The sequence below is a fragment of the Dromaius novaehollandiae genome, chromosome 1 (genome assembly GCF_036370855.1).
Source record: "Dromaius novaehollandiae isolate bDroNov1 chromosome 1, bDroNov1.hap1, whole genome shotgun sequence".
NCBI classification, from domain to species: domain Eukaryota; kingdom Metazoa; phylum Chordata; class Aves; order Casuariiformes; family Dromaiidae; genus Dromaius; species Dromaius novaehollandiae.
Window position 1 is genome coordinate 119,886,037 of NC_088098.1, and position 21,362 is coordinate 119,907,398.

General features: G+C 40.7%; 1 protein-coding gene across 12 annotated transcripts in view; it reads right to left on the reverse strand.

Annotated features, from left to right (window-relative positions):
• Positions 1-21,362, reverse strand: part of ERG (ETS transcription factor ERG) — a 148,871-nt gene that overhangs the window by 90,009 nt on the left and 37,500 nt on the right. For 5 of the 12 annotated variants that reach the window (XM_064525082.1, XM_026121573.2, XM_026121572.2 and 2 more), the window contains one exon: positions 18,617-18,704. The exons of 1 other annotated variant lie outside the window; for it this stretch is intronic. In XM_064525082.1, the coding sequence (XP_064381152.1) occupies positions 18,617-18,655 (39 nt within the window). In that variant the 5' untranslated portion in view covers positions 18,656-18,704. Of the gene's footprint in view, positions 1-6,999; positions 7,253-9,176; positions 9,335-13,174; positions 13,320-18,616; positions 18,705-21,362 lie in introns of those variants that run through there. 6 more of the 12 variants (XM_026121578.1, XM_064525094.1, XM_064525104.1 and 3 more) reach the window with 6 other exon arrangements.

A 21,362-nucleotide genomic window follows, 5' to 3' on the forward strand; every position in this document is an offset into this window, starting at 1 on the left:
ACATTGACCTGGGAAGGGTTTTTGAGTGGGTTACAAATATGTCACTGAGCACCAACTCTTTCGGGTTTTTTTTCATATTCTATTTCTCAATTCCTGAAACCATTGAACACTTCTGACTTCTCTTAATACAAAACAAAGTAAAAAAAATGAACATTTTTTACCGCAAATGCAAGCCAGCTAAAGATATTTCATACAGACATCTCAAAAAAATACACTGATAAACCCTGTACCAAAACCAACAGCAGCAGCACTAAAAATGATTCTGTGGAGAAGTAGTACCAGGAAAAGCACTAATCCTGTACCCATCTCAGTCACCAAGCTAATTCACAAGCACAGAGGCCCATCATAGTAGCAACAACAGCAGATGTCATATTAATTATCATCACTGTCATTTGTCAGTGACTGCACAAGGTGCATCAGTGGTTGGTCCAGATAGAATACAAGTGTACCAGAAGCTCAAGACTTTCTGCAGAATAACTTTCAGAAAGGATCAGTTGTCATAGGATGCAGGTTTGTATTTTGTCACAAATTAGAAACTGGTTAGCAAAGAGTAGGAGACCAGTTTTCAGCATGGAAAAAAAGTAAATGCAGTGTGTCTCTGAAGCAGTATTCAGTATATTTAATCCCAGTGATAGTTATTCAGTGGCCCAAGTTGTTTCCTACCTATATTACTTCTTCATATAGATTTCCATATTTATGTGTCATTTCTACCTGGCTTGGTGAAACATTTCCTTCAGCTTGTCTTGAATAACTTAAAAAATACATAAATATATATATCATCTGCAATCCTACTGAGGCCTCACTTCCTGTTTTCCAGCTCATTACTGAATGTATTAAACAATGCCAGATTTAGGATGCAATTTGAGACATCCTGCAACAAATCTTGGATGGATGGCAGGTTGAAAAGTGAATGTCTATTATTATTTATATTCTCTTTCTTATCAGTTTTTAATGGGTGATTGAATGTCAGTTTTTTCCTTGGCTAAAAGCTTCTTGAATTTTTTTTTAATAACCTGTTCTTCCAACTGCACTATGCATTCTAAAAAGTCTCATACGACAAGACTTCCAAAATTCCTTTAGAAAATTCACCACACTTTGTCTCTTTCATATCACTGATCTTGGGGATGTATTTTTAACTTTGTCATTGTTTATTATTGTGACTAGTTAGGTGTTATTTTTGCCCTGCAGTAAGGTTTGGAGATGCTTCCCAGCCTCCCTGTAGTGTTTGTTTTTAAAAATAAGTACAAAGACTGTCACTCTCAGGTTCTCTGCTTTGCTGGAGTGCCTACATTTTTGTTGTTAGCAGCTCAGCCACTTCATTCTTAAGGCCTTTCACAACTTCTGGATTAATACCATCAGGTCTGGGTGACTTGTTGCTATTTAATTTATCAGTTTGTTCCAGCACCTCCTCTGTTGATCCTGGCAAGGGAAGCAAAATGTTTTAAGGGCGCCTCTAGAGTAGATATCCAAAGCAAGTCACACACACATCCCTAAAAAAATCCCCATTCCAGCAGCCAGAATTACAGATTACAGACTGGTTTGTGGATGCAAGCCATATGAAACCAAAAGGGGGATTCAAATAACTCAGGTCTTTCTGCCATACAATGCAAGGTATCGTGTCAAACCTCTTTATAATTACCACGATCTGTAGCAGAATTTTTTCCCCAACTGTAAGCATGTGTGTGCTTTATTCAATTAAGGTGGTTGACAGTCGACTCCCACCTGCGTGGCTGTGTGTGTGGGTGATGTGTGTGCACGCACACACATGTAATTCCAGTTGCTGACCCTGAGCACAACGTGATACAGTTGAAAGACAAATTTGACCCGCACTGTAGATGAACACTAGATTATGTTGTAATTGCCACTATCTGGGTATCACTCCAAAAGTCCCTACCTCAGGCAACATCCACACTAATTCAGACACAAACTATTTTCACTGAGTAATTCTTGCACCGAGCCCGACCTGGGCCGATGCACATGCCACCTCCTGGCCCGAAAATCTAGGAAACAAAAGCAAACTGTCCTGAAGAACAGGCTGCGCTGGGGATCTCCTAGCTTGAATAAAGATCAGCAGCAGCCAGGAGACAGACTGACCCCCTCACGGCATCCTAGCCCTTCCTCCTCTGGCCGAGGCTTCATTAGCGCTCGCAAGGGGATCCGCGCGCAGCAGCCAGCGCGGGCTGGCCGGCTCACACGTGCACCACGCCGTGCATGCTCCCCGACCCTGCTGCTGCAGGAATTTTAGAGCAATGACAGCATTACATTTATACACCGCCCGCCAGGGGCCTGCAAAGGCTTCGCTAATTCTGGACACCTGTAAAGGGGGCAGGAGGCGGGCAGCGGGGGCAGCTGGTACAAGCAGGGAGAGGCAGTCCGAAGGAGGGAAAGGCATCAGCCAGAAAAAAGAGCAACGCCAGCCAGCCTGAGAGATGCGTGACGGGAGCAAGAGCAAGCGCTGTCTTCATTTGCTTTGGAACAAACTGAACTCTTTCAATACCGGCCCCAAACCCCATTAAATGTGGGGTTCATTTCGGAGCCCAGCATTGCCTTACCAGTGGCCGCGTGACCAGGTCCTTGCTCTAGCTGATGGGGCTGCACTTTACCCCAGAAGAGGGGCAGCGGGTCTGGGCGCAATCGAGGAAAAACCCAGGGATAAACCCCAGACTATACAAAACTGTATTTTTGGCTCACTTCCACCCTGCGTGTATTAAACCAAACACAGCAAAACAAAGGTGGGGGAGGATCAAATCTGTGCTGAAGCAAACAAACAAAAATGCTTTCCTGAAGCCTGCCTAATAGATTTAATATGATTGTTTTTTGGAGGTTCTCAATCATTTTAGTTTGGCATTAATATAAATCAAATAATCCCTTGATCCAGAGAAGGCACTGACGAGACTGTCAAGGCTCCAGAAGGGATGTGCTCTTTAACTTGGAAAGTTGGCAGATGATTTAATTTTGTTAGCAAATTTGACAGTGTCATAGGAATTTTCCAAAATCAAAGAGCCCTTTCATAGGCTTCTCTACCCAATACTTAATCCAGTGTCTAAGAATAACATTCAGCCCTCATTAATTAATGATATCAGTCTGAATAATGTCAAATTGCCTCAGAGACCTTGCTGGGATGGATGAATCACACTCTGCCGGCTCCAAGGCTCTTACTCTGACAAACTGCAGTGCGTGATGATGGGCTGCTCTGCCTTGAAAGCTTTTGGCCACCGAGTCCTGTCAGCTTTCGGCCTAACCCCATTTAACGTATGTGCTGAGCACCGAGGGGCAACTGCGAGGTTAATGGGTGTCTGCGTGAGAGCACACAGATAACACGGAGCTGCTGCAGACCAGAAGCAGATGGCCCACAGGCCACGGGCTGGCTTCTTTGCTGCCAGGGCAGGGACGAGCACCCAGGGCAAGAGAAGCTGCTGAGCCTGAATCTGGGCACAAGAGCTGGCCTGGTGGGAGGGGGACACGTTATCCGAAATGCTAGCTTCACAACAGCCATGGCCAGCTATCTTCTGACCATCAAGGTGGTACAATTCAGACGCTCAGTTAGTCTTTCAGTGAACTTGCTCCTTCGCCCAGTCTGCTCAGTTGCTTGTTCTTCGCTAGGAGACCGTCTCTGCCTCACTCTCTGGGTGCCACAATGTGCTAAGCAGCAGGGTGGGTTAGCCCAGCCGCAACATGTCACAGATGCATCCCTGCTGTGTCCAGGACAAAAGCTGGCCTGTTCACAGCTAGCTTGGATATCTCTGCAGAGCTGTATCAGAAAACACTTTCTTTTCTCAGTCTGGTTAGGCAGTGCTGCACCTTCTCATGTGCTTTGTGCAACAGAAGCGAGGAAGAACTGCAGGGATCCATTAATTTTGAGATTCATAGCCTAAACTCAAGATCGTACACAGTGATGGAATGCCATCAAGTAATCTACATCTATCTACACAGGACATAATATTCCAATACAAGAAGAGAAGAACCGGCAATGTCTATAAATTTACAATTTTACTGAAGCCATAACTGAAAACTTCCAGACTGCTTCCAAAGTGGACTGTACTGAATATTGATATAAAAGTGCTTTGTTTCTATTTGCAACATAATCACAATTCCACTCTTCAAGTTTTCACATATCCAAATCTTCTGCTTCCTGTGATAGTTAAAAGTGCAGTGACCTCTTCTTATCTACTCCTCATGATTATGAGGATAGTAACATTTGAATAATACAGTCTTTTTATGTAAATGTTGCATTCCTGAACCCTCATGAAAAATCTACAGGCAAGACCAACAACCACATTGTTTAACACATTCAAATAAATGTTTATTCACAGATGCTCTCCCTTTTCCTTCACAATGACCATTGCTAGTCAATCATGCACATTTTCTCCTGTTGCTGCACCCTGATTTCCCATCAGAGGATCTGATCCTGCCACGAGTGGGCCTGACACCACAGCACAGGGCTGAACTGACGTCTTCAAGCTCAGCATAAATACACATGTGGCATTGGTTGTGGGATCCCGGTCACAGAGGCAAAGTGTCAGAGAGACAAAGCTGGGACTTGTCTTTTTTGTTCAGTGTTTGTTTATATGCTGCACACGTTATGCCCAGTAACATGAAGCCATCAGTTTCAAGTTACAAATATACTATAACTGCCATAAGTAATTTATTTTTCTACTGTGCCTGGGAAAGTAAATTTGGCATTTTTTTTAAATCTTATTTGATGCTGATGTATTTTGATTGTCACTCCAAATATATACATTTTTTACTATGAATAAGCACCATTTTGATGTGATATCCAAAGCTCTGAAAGGATTTCACACTTAGGGGTGGGGCCTTGAGAAAGGCCCATCAGACTTTGGGGACCCCGTCCTGAAACAATTTTCAGTTCAGTAGGACTGGTTTGAGAACAATTTGAATGTGTTATTTTCCCTAAGGCATCTTGGTTCTAAAACTGATTGACAAGTTTCACATAAGTACATTTGTGTTTGGAAGAGGCACTGGCAAATGAATAAGTAAGAAGCATTAAACTTAGTCATTTTAGAAAAGCATTCTGAAAAATTACATTCATGATTGCATTTGAAAAATCTGGTAATGCTAATTTCAGCACTGAAATATGATTTCTTTTAAAAGCCTTTTCCTTCATGGTCCTTGCCATAGGATCCACCCCAACATCTGGATAACAGAATCCGTGCTGACAGACTAATGCACATGTGGAGGAGTGTGTCTGCTACTTCGCTGCTTCTCAGGACAGACACATTGTCTCTCTTTCCATCTCCTTGTCCCCTCCTTTTCTTTTCCTTTTTCTTTTTTTTTCTTTTCCTTTAATAAGGCTGCACATGTCTTCCAGCTCTCTGCTGAGAATGTGACCAGTATGCAATATTGCATTGCATCTACACAGAGCATCTGGCTTAGGTGATACCAAGTGGTTACTGCCCGGGCTATGAATGTTTGCTAGGTTATTAACCAGCACATCTGGCTCTCTCCCTAGGAGGGTGAGTTCTGCAGTGCCCCAGGAATTTCTTTCATACACCATTTTTATTAGCTTTTCAAAAGAGTATGGATTACCACTGCAAAGGAAGATTTTGGTCATTTGTGAGGATATTGGTCCCCTACCTGTTTATCATATTTAAAAAGCAAGACCAACAGAAACTCATTACTTGATTCTTGGAATTAATCGTTTTTTGTTTTAGGACAATCCTATTGTTCTTGTATTTGACAGGTTTGTTTAATTGAAAAATGGTTTGTGATTTGTGATAGACAGACCTAAAATATGTTTCAGAGAGCCACAAAGGTAACTTAATTTAAAAAACACAGCCCTCAAAACATTAATTCCTAATCTTAGTCTTCCTGTCAGCCTCACTCCATCAACACAAGAGAAAAGACAAAAGTTGTTTCAGGCTTAATCAAACGAAAGAAGTGGACGTGTGGCTCCAGAGAGCAGATTTATCTACTTTGCCCATACATGGAAATTATACGGGTATTACACAGGATGTGAATTTATCATGCAAGAGTTGTATTACTATAATTTCCCATGTGGATAACCCTATTTCAGTATTGTAAGAGTGTTCTTTTCTGGTTTTGTTTGTGTCACTTCCGAAGCAGTTTAAGAGAACTACTGGAAAAACTGCTTTTGTTTTCTTACTGAAAAAAGCGTCCACATGGGGGAAGTACAGAGGTAGCTCTCCAATGCTTTCATTGTACTCTCCTAGTGAAGTTCAATGCTCCTGGCCAGAGCTCTCCCAAAGCAAAGATGGGAAAAAGGAGCTTAAATACCTGCCTACCCTCAAACCCCTCCTTTCCAGGAGGAACTTTCTTCTGACAGTTAGTTACCTGAAGCTGTTGTTGCAGACTTTAAATATAGAAAATATTCACCGTGTAAAGCTAAGCAAGTACAGAAAAAACAGCTTGCTGGAATTGTTATTCAGTTTCTTTTGGATTCACCTGAGGCCAGATTTTTGGAAGCTGTCAGCGCTCAGCAGCTTCCATTGTTCCGAATGGGAGTTGCTTGGTATTCACAGCCTTTGAAGGGCTGGTACTTCATGTAGGTGTTTAAATGGGAGGTCTGCTCTCCACTAACCTTCTGCAATTTCCTTTGGCTAGACTGACCATCCAAAAATATCACATTGTAAAGACAAACTTGTAAGCACTCACAGAAAACATATTTTAAAATTGTATGCATAAATAGTGCACACTCCTCCACCCCGGAAAAAGAAACAACGTTCTGTGATTTCCCTGACCAAAGGGCAAAAAGTTCACAAACGTCAATAAATTCATGCAATAAAAACAAAAACAAAACAAAAGTTCCTTATTCTGGAAATGCAAACAGTGAAAGTTTTCAAGAATGTCACAATCTAATTCAAGATTTCTGTCAAACAGAACAAGAAGTTAAATCCGTCAGATGAAATTCTGATTTCTTTTGATTATTATCAAAATAAATGGGATGTCAAGTCAAAACTCTAAGCCATAAATTATAAAATCAAATAAATTAAAGCCAGTGGAATATAAAGATCTTCTCACCTCCTCAGGTCTGTATCTTCTCTAAAGCTCACCTTGGCAGCAATAGACTTGGCATTATTCAGTCAGCTTCAATCTTAAAAATAACTGCAATTTACTTGGTCCACTACAGTTCATGGAAATCCTTACAGGGTTTTTTGTTGTGCTTGTCTATAAATTGCATTGTCTTCTTAAGGCTTCCTGTCCTGCAAACAGAAGCACTAGCACAGAGATTCAACTGAGATTGTTTTTCCCCCTCTTCTGCTGCTTTTATTTAACCAAAAAAAAAAAAAAAAAAAAAAAGAGGAGAGAGAGAGAAATGGTGGAAGTTCCTTGCAGGAGTTGGAAGAGGACATCTGCAGGCAATTTAACATAAGGGTTTGTTTCTGTGTCAGCTGGCAACCCCTGGATAACTCTGTCATGTAACTTCTATGCTAAAACATGATGTAGGACAACCAGTGAGATGGGTAAATATGGCAGCACATCAGTTTTATTTGATTAAGATTTATACTTTTGAAAGGGAGCAGCCCTGCCATAAACTATGAAAACAAATATAATCCTGCAGCTAAAGGAACATCCCACCCTGCATCACCCCAACAGAACGGATCTTCATCAAAGCCACCTTCCACTGCAGTGCATCAAAGTCTCTCCCTTCCTTGTAATGCAACTTGAAGAGCACCTGAAAAGAGTTTTTTTCAGACAAGGAGGGAAATTGCTCCATTCCTTTCATGGGGAACAATCCCTCCCAGCAGTCCCCTTTTGAATCAGTAAGAATCCAGCTTGTATTCCTCTAGAGACTGCAGCAGCTGAATGTGGATGGGCTCATGCAAGAGAGAGGCCAAGTCTTAAATTTGTGCCTCAGTTCACTACTTCCTGCTGATTTTGAAAGGACGTTCAGAAACATAGACTGGTATCTAAAGAGAGCTCTGGAGATAGCCCTGCTCACAAAGTCCCCCCACTCCATGTGTTTAATTTCCTCCCAGTTAGACAAATCTGGTCAAGTGAGGAATGCTTATGCATTCTGGTTCCACTTCTGTTCTTGCATCAGATCTTATATATTCTGACATTTATAGCTATGCATTTAAACTGAGGCACTGATTAGATGCAATTGTTAAAATTACCCTCCTCCCCCTTCCTCTTTCTGTGTATGCTTTGGTTTGAATTATTAGCAATTTAAAAATCAATCTTGGAGTTAAATGTTTAATGATATAATTGCTTCTGTTGCCTAAATTTGTTTAGTTTGTGCTTTATTAGCATGTAATAACTGAAAGTATATTTTCCTCTGTCTGAGCTAATGATGTCTGCTGTGGTGGCTCATGCTCTGTTAGCTGACCGGCTGCAGTTCTGGGACAATTCGGAGGGAATTGGAAGGATTTTCTGAAGCTGTAACTAAGGAGTAGGCGGCTTCCCTTAGTTTCTCTAATTGAATGAATTTGAACTCTCAATTGGCCTCCACTTTGAGCGTTTAACAGTTTTTTGTTCATTCTGAGGTCATATTGAGGGCTTCTTAGTCTAAACTTCGGGGCAGGGAAGCTCTGCTGTCCCAGATCCAGCACACACATGCCAGCTGGGTCCCAGCCATGCAGCACAGTGTGCTCTGCAGCCCTTGTCCCCCAGTTTTCTCCAAAGAGGGGATCTGCGGGAGAGCACTGCAGCTCCCTGCCTGCTCACATAAACATGTTCCTTGGAAAGGAAACTTGGAGGCTGGGAGGAAGGTGGCATAGCCACCTTCCAGCCATAGCGTCTCCTGCTGACAACGCAGCAAGCACTGCACCCCGAGTGCCTTCAGAGATCACCTGCAGTCCTGCCATGCAAGTCTCCATGGCTCACCGAGATACAGAGACACCAGCTTGGGTTTGGGACATAGCTGCTCCTGCATGGCCTTCCATCTACTCATTCTAGCCCCTGTTTTCCAATAGACTAGTGTGTAAAATGCCATGTTGACATCATTTTATTACTTTGGAGCTGGCAAGTTCGGAAAGGACTTGGGTATTCCCCTAGTACTGTGTTTATACTGAGGATATGCCACACAAGGTGGGTTTCAGCTCATGTAATGATGAGCCATCTAAAAGTCCTCCAGTGCCTAATTTAATCTATTACTCTAGACTCCCTCTGCAAACAGTGAAAGGACACAGGCACTTCCAAGGCCAATTCACCCCTCTAAAGAGGGGGCCCAAAACCTTCTTAAATTAAATACCAACCAAAAGCAGCTAAAGTTTGGTGAGTGTCTTGTCCAGCGTATCCTCAGGCTGTCTCTAATCATTTGCCATTTTGAAGTTCTCCCACCGGAATCTATTTTTCCTCCCCTGAGGGCATGAAGCAAATGTCACAGTTTGCAATGTCAGGCCCTGCAACAGAACTATAAACATAAAACACAAAGGTAAAAAAGGGCTACACATTTGGGGACCAAAAGCACTCTCCCATTCCTATCTATTCCCCTAGTGGTGGTGGCAACAAAGTTTGGTGTATGTTCAGATTCCTGATGTACTTAGATTACCATTGATTGAAGCCAACATACCATAATATATTTAAGTGTGACACCTACTAGAGACATCTATGCATTGCTCAGCCCTAGGACTGGCTATGCTGGACACAGGAATTCTCACGTTTGCAGAATTCCTAGCACATTATTCATAGCTATCACCTCTGCCAGATTTCTGGGTTCCTGGAAAATCTCTATATACGACCAAGGCGGCATGGACAAATCATTATGTAAGCTCATCCTGGAAGGCTCTCAGCACACCACAGATTTATCTACCTCATTTTGAGGACTATTTTGCTGAATTTGAAATAGCAGGTTAAACAGTCCTACCTAACTTTTACTGCCATGCAAGCAGGTGATAAAGACTACCAGTAAGTTTATCTTTGATCCAAGGTAATCAGAGACAATATGCAATATATGATGCACATGCCAAACACTTTTTAGCCTCAGCAGAAGAAAAATTGATCCCTTTTACATCACACAGAAAGAAAAAAACACTCGAAGCAACAGAAGTGCTGGTCTAGGCATGTATAGGATGTAGTAAAGTAGAACTAACATACATTGGTTGAGTTTCACTGAGCTGTAAATACAGAGGGTAACATTTGGAGTTTGCAGGCTGTTAGGCAACAGAAAGCTTATGGCAGCTTTTCTGAGCAGGACCTGGTAATGAAGGAAGTAGATGCTAGAGCTTCTTGGGTACAGAGCTCACGGGAAAGACAGACATGGGTATTTAGGGGGGCAGCAGCGGTCCTCTGTTGATCTTTTCTGTTTTTTTCTCAGACAAAAAGGAGAAGATGCACATTTTTGGTGAATAAATGAAATTATACCAAGAAAACACTTCACATGTAGAATCAATTTCTTTTTATAATGAAACACACCTGGCAGTACCCAAATACTAGCTACTGGTTTGAGCCAGAGGAGAAATATTTTGTTCACAATGAGAATTTGGCTTGTCTGGGGAAAGAACACTAAGAGTCTGAAAACTTCCTACAGAACAACAGTCAAAAGCTTATGGCAAATAATTAAATATCAAGTTGGTGGAGGTATCTAATCAAACAGCCATAAATTTTTATGAGGTAATGTCTGTATTAATGAGCTAAAGAGGGGGATTAAACAGCACAGCAGTGAATGAGCTGATATTACACTTTTAAGTTAACTTCGTGACACCAGCAGGACTGGTGAAATAATCTAAAAGGAGCTTGAAGATATTAGAAAATGGATAGAAAATAATGGAAAAAGATTTCAGATTTAAGGATGGTGGTTGTCAACATGAGTCTACAATATGAGATCCAAAAAAAAAGAAGAGATAGAAGAGATTTTTTTGAGCAGCATATGCAGAGGAAACACATCTCCAGGCTTGGAAGCAGCTCTCCCTGTCCATGAACTGCTGGAGCAACAGCCGTTGAAACTGGCTTTCAGTTCTGGGAAGCGTTACCAGAAGGATGACGGTGTGGTGATTCGTGACCAAGCAATTAGTTAGCAGCAGGACTGGCTGCAGTTGTAACAGTGATGGGGGAGGGCTGCCTCTGCCCCATCACCTGGATAGAGTGAGCAGAACTAACGTGGACAGGCTGTGGGATACATCACATCTCCCCTGAGCACTCCCTCTACATCTGCCCCCTCTTTGGCAAGGTCAGGAGGAGTAAAAGCAGTGTGAAATTGAAGGTCGTTGGACATGTACAGGCCAGATAAACAAAGGCTGAGAGAAGAGGGGAGCAGGGTGGCTGAACATGAGGAAATCCTTGATGATGATGATGAGTTGTGTGGAAAAATCTTTCAAGAAAGGTTAAAAAGTAACGGTCCCATTGCTTGGGGTCTTTATGGCCAGATGAAGGCAAAATGCAAATCTAATGTACATTAAATAGCAATCCCTGCTCACTGGGAGATATGCTGTTTGTGTGAGGATAGTCCTGGACGTGTGACTCCCATAACGACTTGCCAAGGAAGGAAGAGGCCATCACTGCAGCCGTTCATGCCCATGGGCTGCCCAAGTACTGCCCCAGTGGAGCCCCCCAGGTGCCCCTTCTTTCCGGTGTTTCACTGTGGCCACATGCAAGTGGCAGTGCCTTTGAGTTACCAAATACAGCACAGTCACTTGAGCTGACCGTGTTGCTGGCTGCCTAGACCATGGAAGGAGGAGACACCTGCATTGGCAATGGGTTTAGGAGAGCTACAGGCAGCAAAACAAGCTTGTGGTTTGGGAGCCCTCAGTCCCACTCCGGGATGTGGAGCTGAAAAAGAAGAGGAGGAATCTTTCCAAGAAGATTTTTCCTCTTCTTTCCAAGCCTGACTCTTTTTGTCCCTGTCTCAGTCACTTGTCTGTCCTTCCCCACTTCTCCTGCTCATATCTCCTCCCCACCCTTAGCTTGCCACCCCAGCCCCAGTTTCCATGGCCTACTGCTCTACGATTTCTACCCATCAGCAGTAGAAATGTTCAAACTTTTAACTGTCTGGCAGACTGCAGAAGTGACATTTGAATACATCTGATTCCATACAACAAAGGGTTAGTGTGAAACATGTATGTCGTCCAGGGCATTAAAAATGCATTTGGTACTCTTTAGTTTGCTCTTTCCTGCTTATGAAAAAGATAATTTTTGTTTAAAAATGGCCTCACTTAAGGACTTATCCATGCCATTAGTCCCCAGAACAATAGAGATTAAAGTCTCTAGACCATCCCCTATCAAAATAACATGCTTTTCTTTGAACATGTCATTAACACTGTTTTCCATCTGGTTGTTGGCAGCAATCTTGGATTTGCTCCGAAATGCTGAAAGTTCATCAATTATAGTACACAGAAGCCATTATCTCTCTTTTCCTTTAGCAAGGAGGTATTTGCTCAGGCAGCAAGAAGGAGGTAGAGTTCAAGAAAGGAAAAAGAATAATTTACTCATGTAAACTCTGTGGCAAACATTTGGTCACAGTCCAGAATTCAAAACTTTTGAGAAGTAAATCACAGTTTCTGCAAGTAAGGAGAATCTAGTGTTCAAATACAGTAGTGATTCTATAATTATCATGTAACTGATATATGTTGACAGGGAATGGAAAAAACATATCAGATTTTAACCCTGGCAGTCTGGGGGCCAGGTGAATGAACAAAATAGCAGAGTATCGGTGCAGAGAAGTGTCATGCGTATTTGTGCTAAACTTGGTTCCTTCTTTTTATAAGAACCCAGAGTAAGCCATGACTATCGTTCAAACAAGGTTTAACAACTGTGATCCGGCTAGCATAATTAGAAAGAAGCATTGTGAAATTGAAACAGCATTGCTATCCTGCCAGTAAAAAAGTATGGAAGAGGCTTCTAAAGTTTTGCTAGAATAAGGAATGAAGCACATAGTGAGGGGTAAGCAAGGGGATGGGACTCACAGCTACTCAGCAACTGCAGCTTCAGCGACTGCTGATATGCATGCTTTTCCACATTTGTCACTGAGGGACATTTGTAACCCACAAGATGAGAGTGTGCATGCAGCAGTTATCATGGAGAAGCTGTCAGGCAGCAAGTTCGCAGCCTAGATAACCCGCAGTAGCTTGTTCACCTCTGTACCCTTTGGTTAAATGTACATTCACGTAGCTAGAGGCCACTACAGGAAAGATGTCCATTGGATCATCATTGCTTCATACCGTTAGGAGTCTTTAGCCAACAACTATCAGGAGCCATTTTTCCATATTTTTTGGAGGGGAAGGGAGTGTGTTATTAAACTGACTCTGGGGTGACATACCGTGATACAGTAGTATTACATACTCCGTATGGATTGCCTGCTCAACTATGTCGCAATGTGTCAGCCATTAGCTTACTTGGGCAAATCTCTTTGCATCTTTGGCTCAGATATCCATGCTCTCACTCTTAGCTGAGCTGCTGGAATCCTGTTTTATAAATAATTAAAGAAATACATCAGCAATGCAAGGCATCCACAAAGACTAGGCTCCTAACCTAGTCAACACCCCAAAGATAGGTGTGAGGAAAAGCCAGGCCTCTATGAGCCAGTAAAATAGGGATAATAGTAATTCCTCCCTCCCTTCTTGTCCCCTCTTGTAGGTAGAGACTGTATTGTGGATACAAAACTTCCAGCATAATAAAGTCCTGGATCCTATTCAGAGTCTCTACAATTCCAGGAAAAACAAGAGATTGTATCAGACCCAGAATATGCCCCTTCATAAATAATACCAGAGAAAAAAATCAGATTTAACCATAAGACTACAAATTAGGTACACACAGCAGCGTGTCTACACTGTCACAACTTGAAATCCAACACATTCTTTGGCCAATAAAGGGGTTCAGGGATCAATACTTCCTTTAGCAATATGGAATACTGTCCATGGAACTGTGCATGTGCCACCTAATTCACAGCCCAGGCACTTAAGCTCTAAACTCTGGAATAATCTTGAGAAACAGCTATGGAGTCTTTTTTTTATTTCTTCTGAGAAGCCAGATTTTCCTTCACTGTAGTGTTAGCTACAGTTTTTAGATTTGGTAACTTCAATTCCATCAATTCAGAGGGAATAACCTCTTAGTTACATCCACAAAACAAATGGTGTTGTACAGATGCTGATCAGCTGAATGCGGCTGAAGGTGTCTGATGCCCTTTGAGAAATTTTATTAAAAAATGTGCTTCTTGATTAACCTATCTGGGACATAAAGTGTCTCATTTTTTTCAACTTCTAAAAGGTAAAACTAGGCTATCAATCTACAAGCACCTCTGTTCAGCTACTGCCATTCACCTGTCTCTTCAGGTATTCCAGACCTCAAGACCATCACCAAGAAACAGAAAATCTGGATTGCTTAAATATACCCAGATCAAATCTTCTGCTGGCATAAATCATCCTTGCTTCAGTTAATTATACCCATTTACTCCAGGGTAAAATCCACTCTGATAAATGCAGTCATTTCATTACCTATATAACAGTACCTTGGCCTCTTCCTCTCCCAGTGAGCACCAAAGGAACAGCAGTAACTCATTTCTTCCTGAAAACTGGTTTCCTAAATCCTCCCACAGTGATGACACGAACTAACTAAAGCCAGATAAACATTTGATCTTTGCAAATGAGACTGCTGAAAGCTGAATTTAACCCTTAAAAAAAAAAGTTCTATTAAATGGTCAGTCATGACCACTGACAACGCATACTCACTTCAAAACAAAACATGTGAACCTGAGGTACTATTTGCACAGTGTTTCTAGGTCTATCTTATAAGAACTAGAGTTTAATGAATAACAGAGCAAAAAATTGCATGAAAAATTTGTGTAAATGACAATTAATCTTGCCCATACAAAGAGACAATCTAGCCACTGACTTCTTGAAAACATCTCCAACGTGTCTTCTGAGTTTGATAAGATGTAACTCTTCTTAAGGTGTTTTAATTAAGGCCAGTCTAAGTAGCTAGAACCTTAGGTAGCTCCCAAATGACTACCAAAGAACTGCCCATTTTGTCTGAAGTAAAATAATTAGACTGAAGAGCAAAGATTCCTGGTGAAAATGGTGTTTGATACTTTCATGAAGCACCCTGTTTGGAAAGCTAGCATGAATGATGCCTTTTCTATATTTGACCCTTAAGATGCCAATATAAGAGATCTACTTTTACTGTGTTTGAAAATTTCTATTAGTGACAAAAACAACTTGATCCCTTGACACCGCAGACAAAAATCTTCCTTAATATTATGTTCAGCATCAAAAACTATATAGCTCCCTATTAAAATAACAGCCTCTTTCAGTGGCATGGGCAGAGCAAGAAGCAAAGTCAGGGTTGGTTGCAAACAGTCCTGTTTATAAACTCCTCTCCAATTTACAGTCTCATTAGAGCAAAACTGTTTTGGGAGAGTGAAGGAACACACAAACTTTGGTATAAACATGAGCGCCTTTTACCCAAGCCCTTTCATCCATTGAAAGCTGCCCAAATGACTGTCCAAAAAGAATTTGTTTGTTCTAATGAGAGTTTACTGGATAGCAAGAATCCATTGGTCTTGCTTTAAATCACATAAACACTTCTTTTCTTAGCAGTTTGCCATTACTCCAAATTCATGTTACTATTTTAAGCCTTTAGCAGTAGCACTCCCTATTAAACTAGGACCCTCATCCTGCAAACAGTTGAGCACACACTCAATTTTATCAATGCGGGCCATCTGATTTCAGTGGGTCAGCTCACTGACAGGCACTAAACACGTAGAACTGCTTGAAGATCAGGGCCAAAATTCCCCACATTGTGTTGAACTGGAATCAAAGGTCTGAACAGAAGAATGTCCTCATTCTTCTTCCTGTCTGCATCAAATGTTTCTGTCCATTATGTTTGGGCAAAACACAACCCTTTGATTCAGGTGAAACTACACATCAAAGAGCAACAGGAGAACAGAAAAACTGTTCACCATACCAATTACGAATGCTCTATCCAAGCTGAAAAAAGTAGAGCTTAATCTTTACTAGATATGGAATGAAGCTGCCCAATCAAAATGAATATTTTGAAAACATTCCCAAAATTGGATGGGGTCTGGACATTCTGAAATGAGACACAAGAGCCGTGAGATTGGTTACACTTTCTTCTGGTGGCGGGAAAGGCTCTTTCCAAAACAGCGCATATGAAAACTCACACAATGCAAATGAATCACCCTTACGGCAAAAATATGTCTATGAATATTCATATTGGCCACATTCATTTATCTTCCGCATTAATTTTCTGCACATGTTCAGGCTGTCAAATCTTAATAATTCAGACATTCCTAGAAAGTGATCTTCAAAGTTACAGCTCTAAATGTGCATGAAAGAGGCTGGGTCCACTTATTCAAGGAAATAAAAGAAATACCATGTGACTTACCTGATCAAATACAGTTGGACAAAACCATATCAAGGATGAATATAATAAACCCAATGTGTCCCTTTCCCATCACCACAGCAAATCACCACAGGCAGAAAAGACTGTGACACCAGATAGTCTTTTCTATTGCCCATGCATGACTCCTTCTTATGGCTTATTTTTAAGCATGTAGTTTAGTCCATTTTTAAAGCGTAAATGAACAGAGTATCCATGGCAGCTTTCAGAAGAATGTGTTTATACCAAAGTAAATTCCTTAATTACATTAACAGAAATTGGAAGCATTTTATGTTTATTTGGCTATTTTACTATCCCAAACATAGTAAGAAAATAGTTAAAGTATTTTCCTCTCTCACTCCCCTTTTTAATGTAACAGCAACTTCTGCATGTTGTACTGCTGAAAAAAGACTCCTATAGGGTTCCCTGAACACCATGACAGAGATTTTTATGCAGCTCTTCTATGCTAATGGCAAAACACAAAAATATTGCACATACACAGTAGATGCTATTGAAAATGCTGTTAGACATGCAACTTTCTTAGGATTGATCCAAATTTAGTTCAGCAAACTCCTAACAACTGTTCCTGAGATGTCAGACTGTGCTTGCTTGTTGTCTAAGCCATGAGGGAAAGAAGACTGACTCTTTCTGGCAGCTTATCAGAACTGCTCCCTATTAGACTTGTCGCAAAAAGATGTGCACTTGTGCAGCTTGCTCTCTCCAATTCCAACTCCAATGGTAAAAAAACCCTCCTTCAGATGCTGGTTTTGGCAGAAAGCATGAAACCGAGTTCTTCTTCATATTGCTTTTTGGCTCTGTGGACACTTAGAAAGTGTGAAGAGGTATTAAATGCCCTGAAACTTCTTTGATTGTTACTATTTTAATTCCAGGTGACTAGATACATTAAGGGAAGTTTGTTTTTGGGGGGTGTTTTTATGCTCATTCCATAAAAACAACTGAGTACCATAAGACTGTGAGAAGTGTTGAGTTTTGGAAAATTTGAAGGGAGGGAAGGGAGGAGCTCTTACACCACTGCCTGTCATTCTAGTATCTAAACACAATCCAAAAATGCTGTAGATAGTTATATAAAGAAGTTCTTTCATTCACTACCTTTTTACTGGAAAAGTGAGTTATTTAAAATAATATTTCAATTTTATTCAATTAAAAATAAGTTGGAAAATGAAGTTTTTCTATAGATAGTTGCTGACTGGTAGACAGCAGTTGATGGAGAAGAAACTCTATGAAAGATGTTGTAGAAAGAGTAAGTTCAGGGAAAGATAGAAAGACAGACAAACAGAAAGACAAAAAGAAAAAAAATGAGAACTTTTCACTTCTGATCTGCCTACTGTGGCTGATCTACTTCTTTGATTACAGCAATCTTATTAAACCAGCAGTTTAATGGTTAAAAGTTGGTTTAAAGTTAAGAAACCATTTTCAGAAGGGACAACTCATGTCAGTGATAAACACTCAGTTTCATATGAGTTGCAAATAAGGATCAGTTGGCTTTTCACACCTATGGCATTGCTATATGACTGTCTGTATTTTCCGAAAAAGAATTACTGCTCTTCAGAAGATAATCTGGAATTTATCATTTCCAAAGCAGCCAGGAAACTCTTTCCAAACAAAACCTTTAGATGATATAATAGTGAGGCAAAAATAGCATATGCCCCACACTGGTCAGTTTGTGAGGCTCACATGCTGCTGTATATGTGCAAGTATCTAAATTGTATTGTTCTTAATGCTACATCATCAGTTAGGTCTGGTAAGTCTAGCAGGTTCCTATCTTTCAGTGACAGAAGGACAAAAAAAAATATAACTTCAACAATGAAGCTGAAAACATGGTACACCGCCCTCTGAAGCGTAGCTAAACAATGCTATTTTTAAGGCTGTAACAGTTCAATGTCTATACTCCTATGATTTAAATAAAACTAAACACTGAATCTTTTCAAAGGGATTTCTGTTTTGCTTTGAATTTTTGTATCATGCTCATTTTCCTTCTACTGAAGTAAATTCAGTGTGTGCCACTGACTTCCAAGGAGCAGAAATGGGACTATATGAATTCAGAATGTTCCAGGTGGATGTATTTATTGAGCATGCTAAATATTAAAGGACAACCAAAGTTTCCTAATCTAAAAAGGGTTATCCTCAAAAAATCCATGTACTTTAAACACATCAGAACAGGTGTCAACCACAAAGACTGCATGACTGGCTCACACAATAACGTATAAATATAGAGGAATAAAAGAGCCAGTGCTGTACAGGAGCAAAATTTATAAACATACAACAACCCTGCAATATGCATACACACTCTTTAATTTTATCACTCTCAAAACATCTGAAGACTCACAGTAAACAGGAAACTAACCTTGATGTGAGCTGCTGGATCTGGGACAGTCTGAATCATGTCCTTTAACAGGCCAACGTGTTTACCAGAAGCTCAGACCCCAAGGCAGCTGCATAACCAAAGAAACAAAAGTCAGATGTTTGTATTTTTAAAGATTATTTTCAATAGAAATCTCTTATCTTTTTATAGACAGAAAATCATCTTTCCTTCCCCAGACCTCCTCAAGAAGCACTACAGCTGAAGCTCTAAGACAGTTTTGTTTCCATGAAGTCTATTAGGGTATATTTCATCCAGTTGGCCCTGAATTTCTCATGGAAAATTGGTATCTGTCTGTAATGGATGAATTTCTGGAAATAAGAACTACAGGATGTGATCTGAACTGCATGGACCCATTATCCATCAGAAACATCAGGGATTTCCACAATCCCTTCTTCCTAATTTAGAAATACACAGCAGGATTGGGACAGATCTGGAGCTGATACAAATAAGAATTGTTTCACTGAAGTTGTGTCTATTCACAATAGCTGTAAATCTGATCCAGCCACTCAGTCAACAGCACTTCTGGAATTCCTTATCAATGTCCAGTAATAAAGTGCAGAGGGGTGAAAGGGTGGGGGTGTGGGGGTGTGTGCATGTGCAGGGAGCAGGGGGCCACTAAAATAATTTAAATATATATATATATAATTAAAATAATATAAAGTACTGCTCAGGAACTAGAACATCAGCTACGTGCTAGTAAGTTCGGATTGATAGTCAGGAAACTAGAAAGCATATGGAAAAATGTGGGAATGTGAATGTCATTTAAAGTAATCTGTCTTTTTCTCCATTCTCCCTGAAAGCCTGGAAATTCCCATTTCTCACACAAGAGGTTTCCTTTGCCCATGACCTTGAACTTCTTTCATCTTTTAAAGTGGCAAGGCAATATCAGAAAAATACTTTTTTTCCTCAGCATTGCTTTTTCTATCTCATTATCTGTTCTCACATCTACACTAACTTGCAGATCAAGTTGCAGATAGCTTTTATCTGTTTACTTAGGCGAAATGTTGACAGACGGACTGACACTGAGTTGCAGTTTGCCCCAGAAGCAGTCCTCATGATGTAAGAAAGCCATTTATAAACTATGGTACTACACAGTGCAATTAAAGGTATCACAGTTTAGATCTTAGTACATTTCCCCCTTACTACTTAAAGGAGAGAGCTTCATTCCCATTCAGATCAATGAAAACTAAGTACTTAATTCTATGATCTATTAGAGAAACCCCATCACAAGCCAAATTCCCATTTAAATTGACCTTTTATACACTTTCCTCAGCTATCTGTGGATGATCAAATGGGACACTGATGTCACGGTTTTAAGCAAAGATTTTTCTTTCTGCAAAACTTAAATATCTTCAAAAGCAATAGACACTTGTTTTAGTAACAGTAAACTTTCAACAGTGAGATTGTTCAAATTTAACTCATATAGAAACACTGACAGCACTGAAGTGCCTTTCAGTTCCCCCTTCACCCTTCCCTAGCAAATACACGCCTGCCATACTATTCATTGGATTTGTGGGATTCATACTTTAAGCTCTCAAAATATCATACACAGAATCTGGAAACTACTAAATTTCAATTAAACTGAACAGAGAAATATTTTAAACCTGGTGTTAGATCATGTTTTCACAGTTTTCATACTTCCATCACTGTGTTACCATAACTGTAACTCAGCCCCAGAAAAGAACAAACACAAAGCCTGTCAAGGAAAAAAGGGACTTCTGCTGCATCCGTGTTTACTTCTACCACTCTACAGTGAACTCTCTTTGCTTAGCATGCAAGTGTGCACTGGGTCTCTCCTCCCTACCTGTATTTTTAAAAGGTTAATCAAGGACCATGCAAGAGCATGAACTCACCCAGCCGGCTAAAGCCCAAAGAGCAGCTGAGCTGGAAATGCCTGACAACAGTGCAAGGATTTCTGGCTCTCCTGAACTCTCGCCACTCAGGTGGTTCACCTGAGGAAAGTAGGATTTTGTGCATAGGAAGCACGTGTTGAGCTAAGAGGTGTGCACTCCAATCCAGAAATGCCCCGTGTCATTCTTGGGTGGAAAACAGACTCTTCTTTTAGAATTTAGATTTGCTTTGAGCTATTGGAAGGGCCTGGGTTTTAGGAAAAGTTGTTTGAACTATGCCAGGCTCATTCATATCACATCTTTCCCCCAAGAAGAAGGATTTGTTATAAAAGAGAAGATGACGGAGAACATTTGCAAGCCAGTTGCCAAATATACACCACATGGTATGGGAATCAAAGACAAACAAATGGTATCCAATATGAGTTGGAAAGATGCATGTGCAACTGTTCTGGCCATTTAACATTTTCCCTGTACTGCTGGGTAGCACTGATCCTAAAAGGGAGAATTCTGCTTTAAACTCCATTTTTGGCAGTGCATTCTTTTTTCTCACCTGGATATTCTTTTATAGTTATCCTAAAGTGAGATATGTCCTACGTTGCAAAAGGCACAACTTTGTATTTTTACTTTTTCAAATCACTGTTAAAAAAAGCTATGATAGTATTCCTTGCTTTTTCCAAACATAAATATAATTTTAATTATTTCAGCTCCACCTTTACTGGCTGGAACTGGAAGCTTCCAGACATCTGGTACTAACTTTCTGAACCAGATGGTATTTATTGCCAGAATCTCCCCCACCCCCACCCCAAATTTCATGCTGGTCATGTTTGTGCTTGACAGTCTGTCACAGGGCTTGCACGTGGCTGTAGATTTTGCACTGC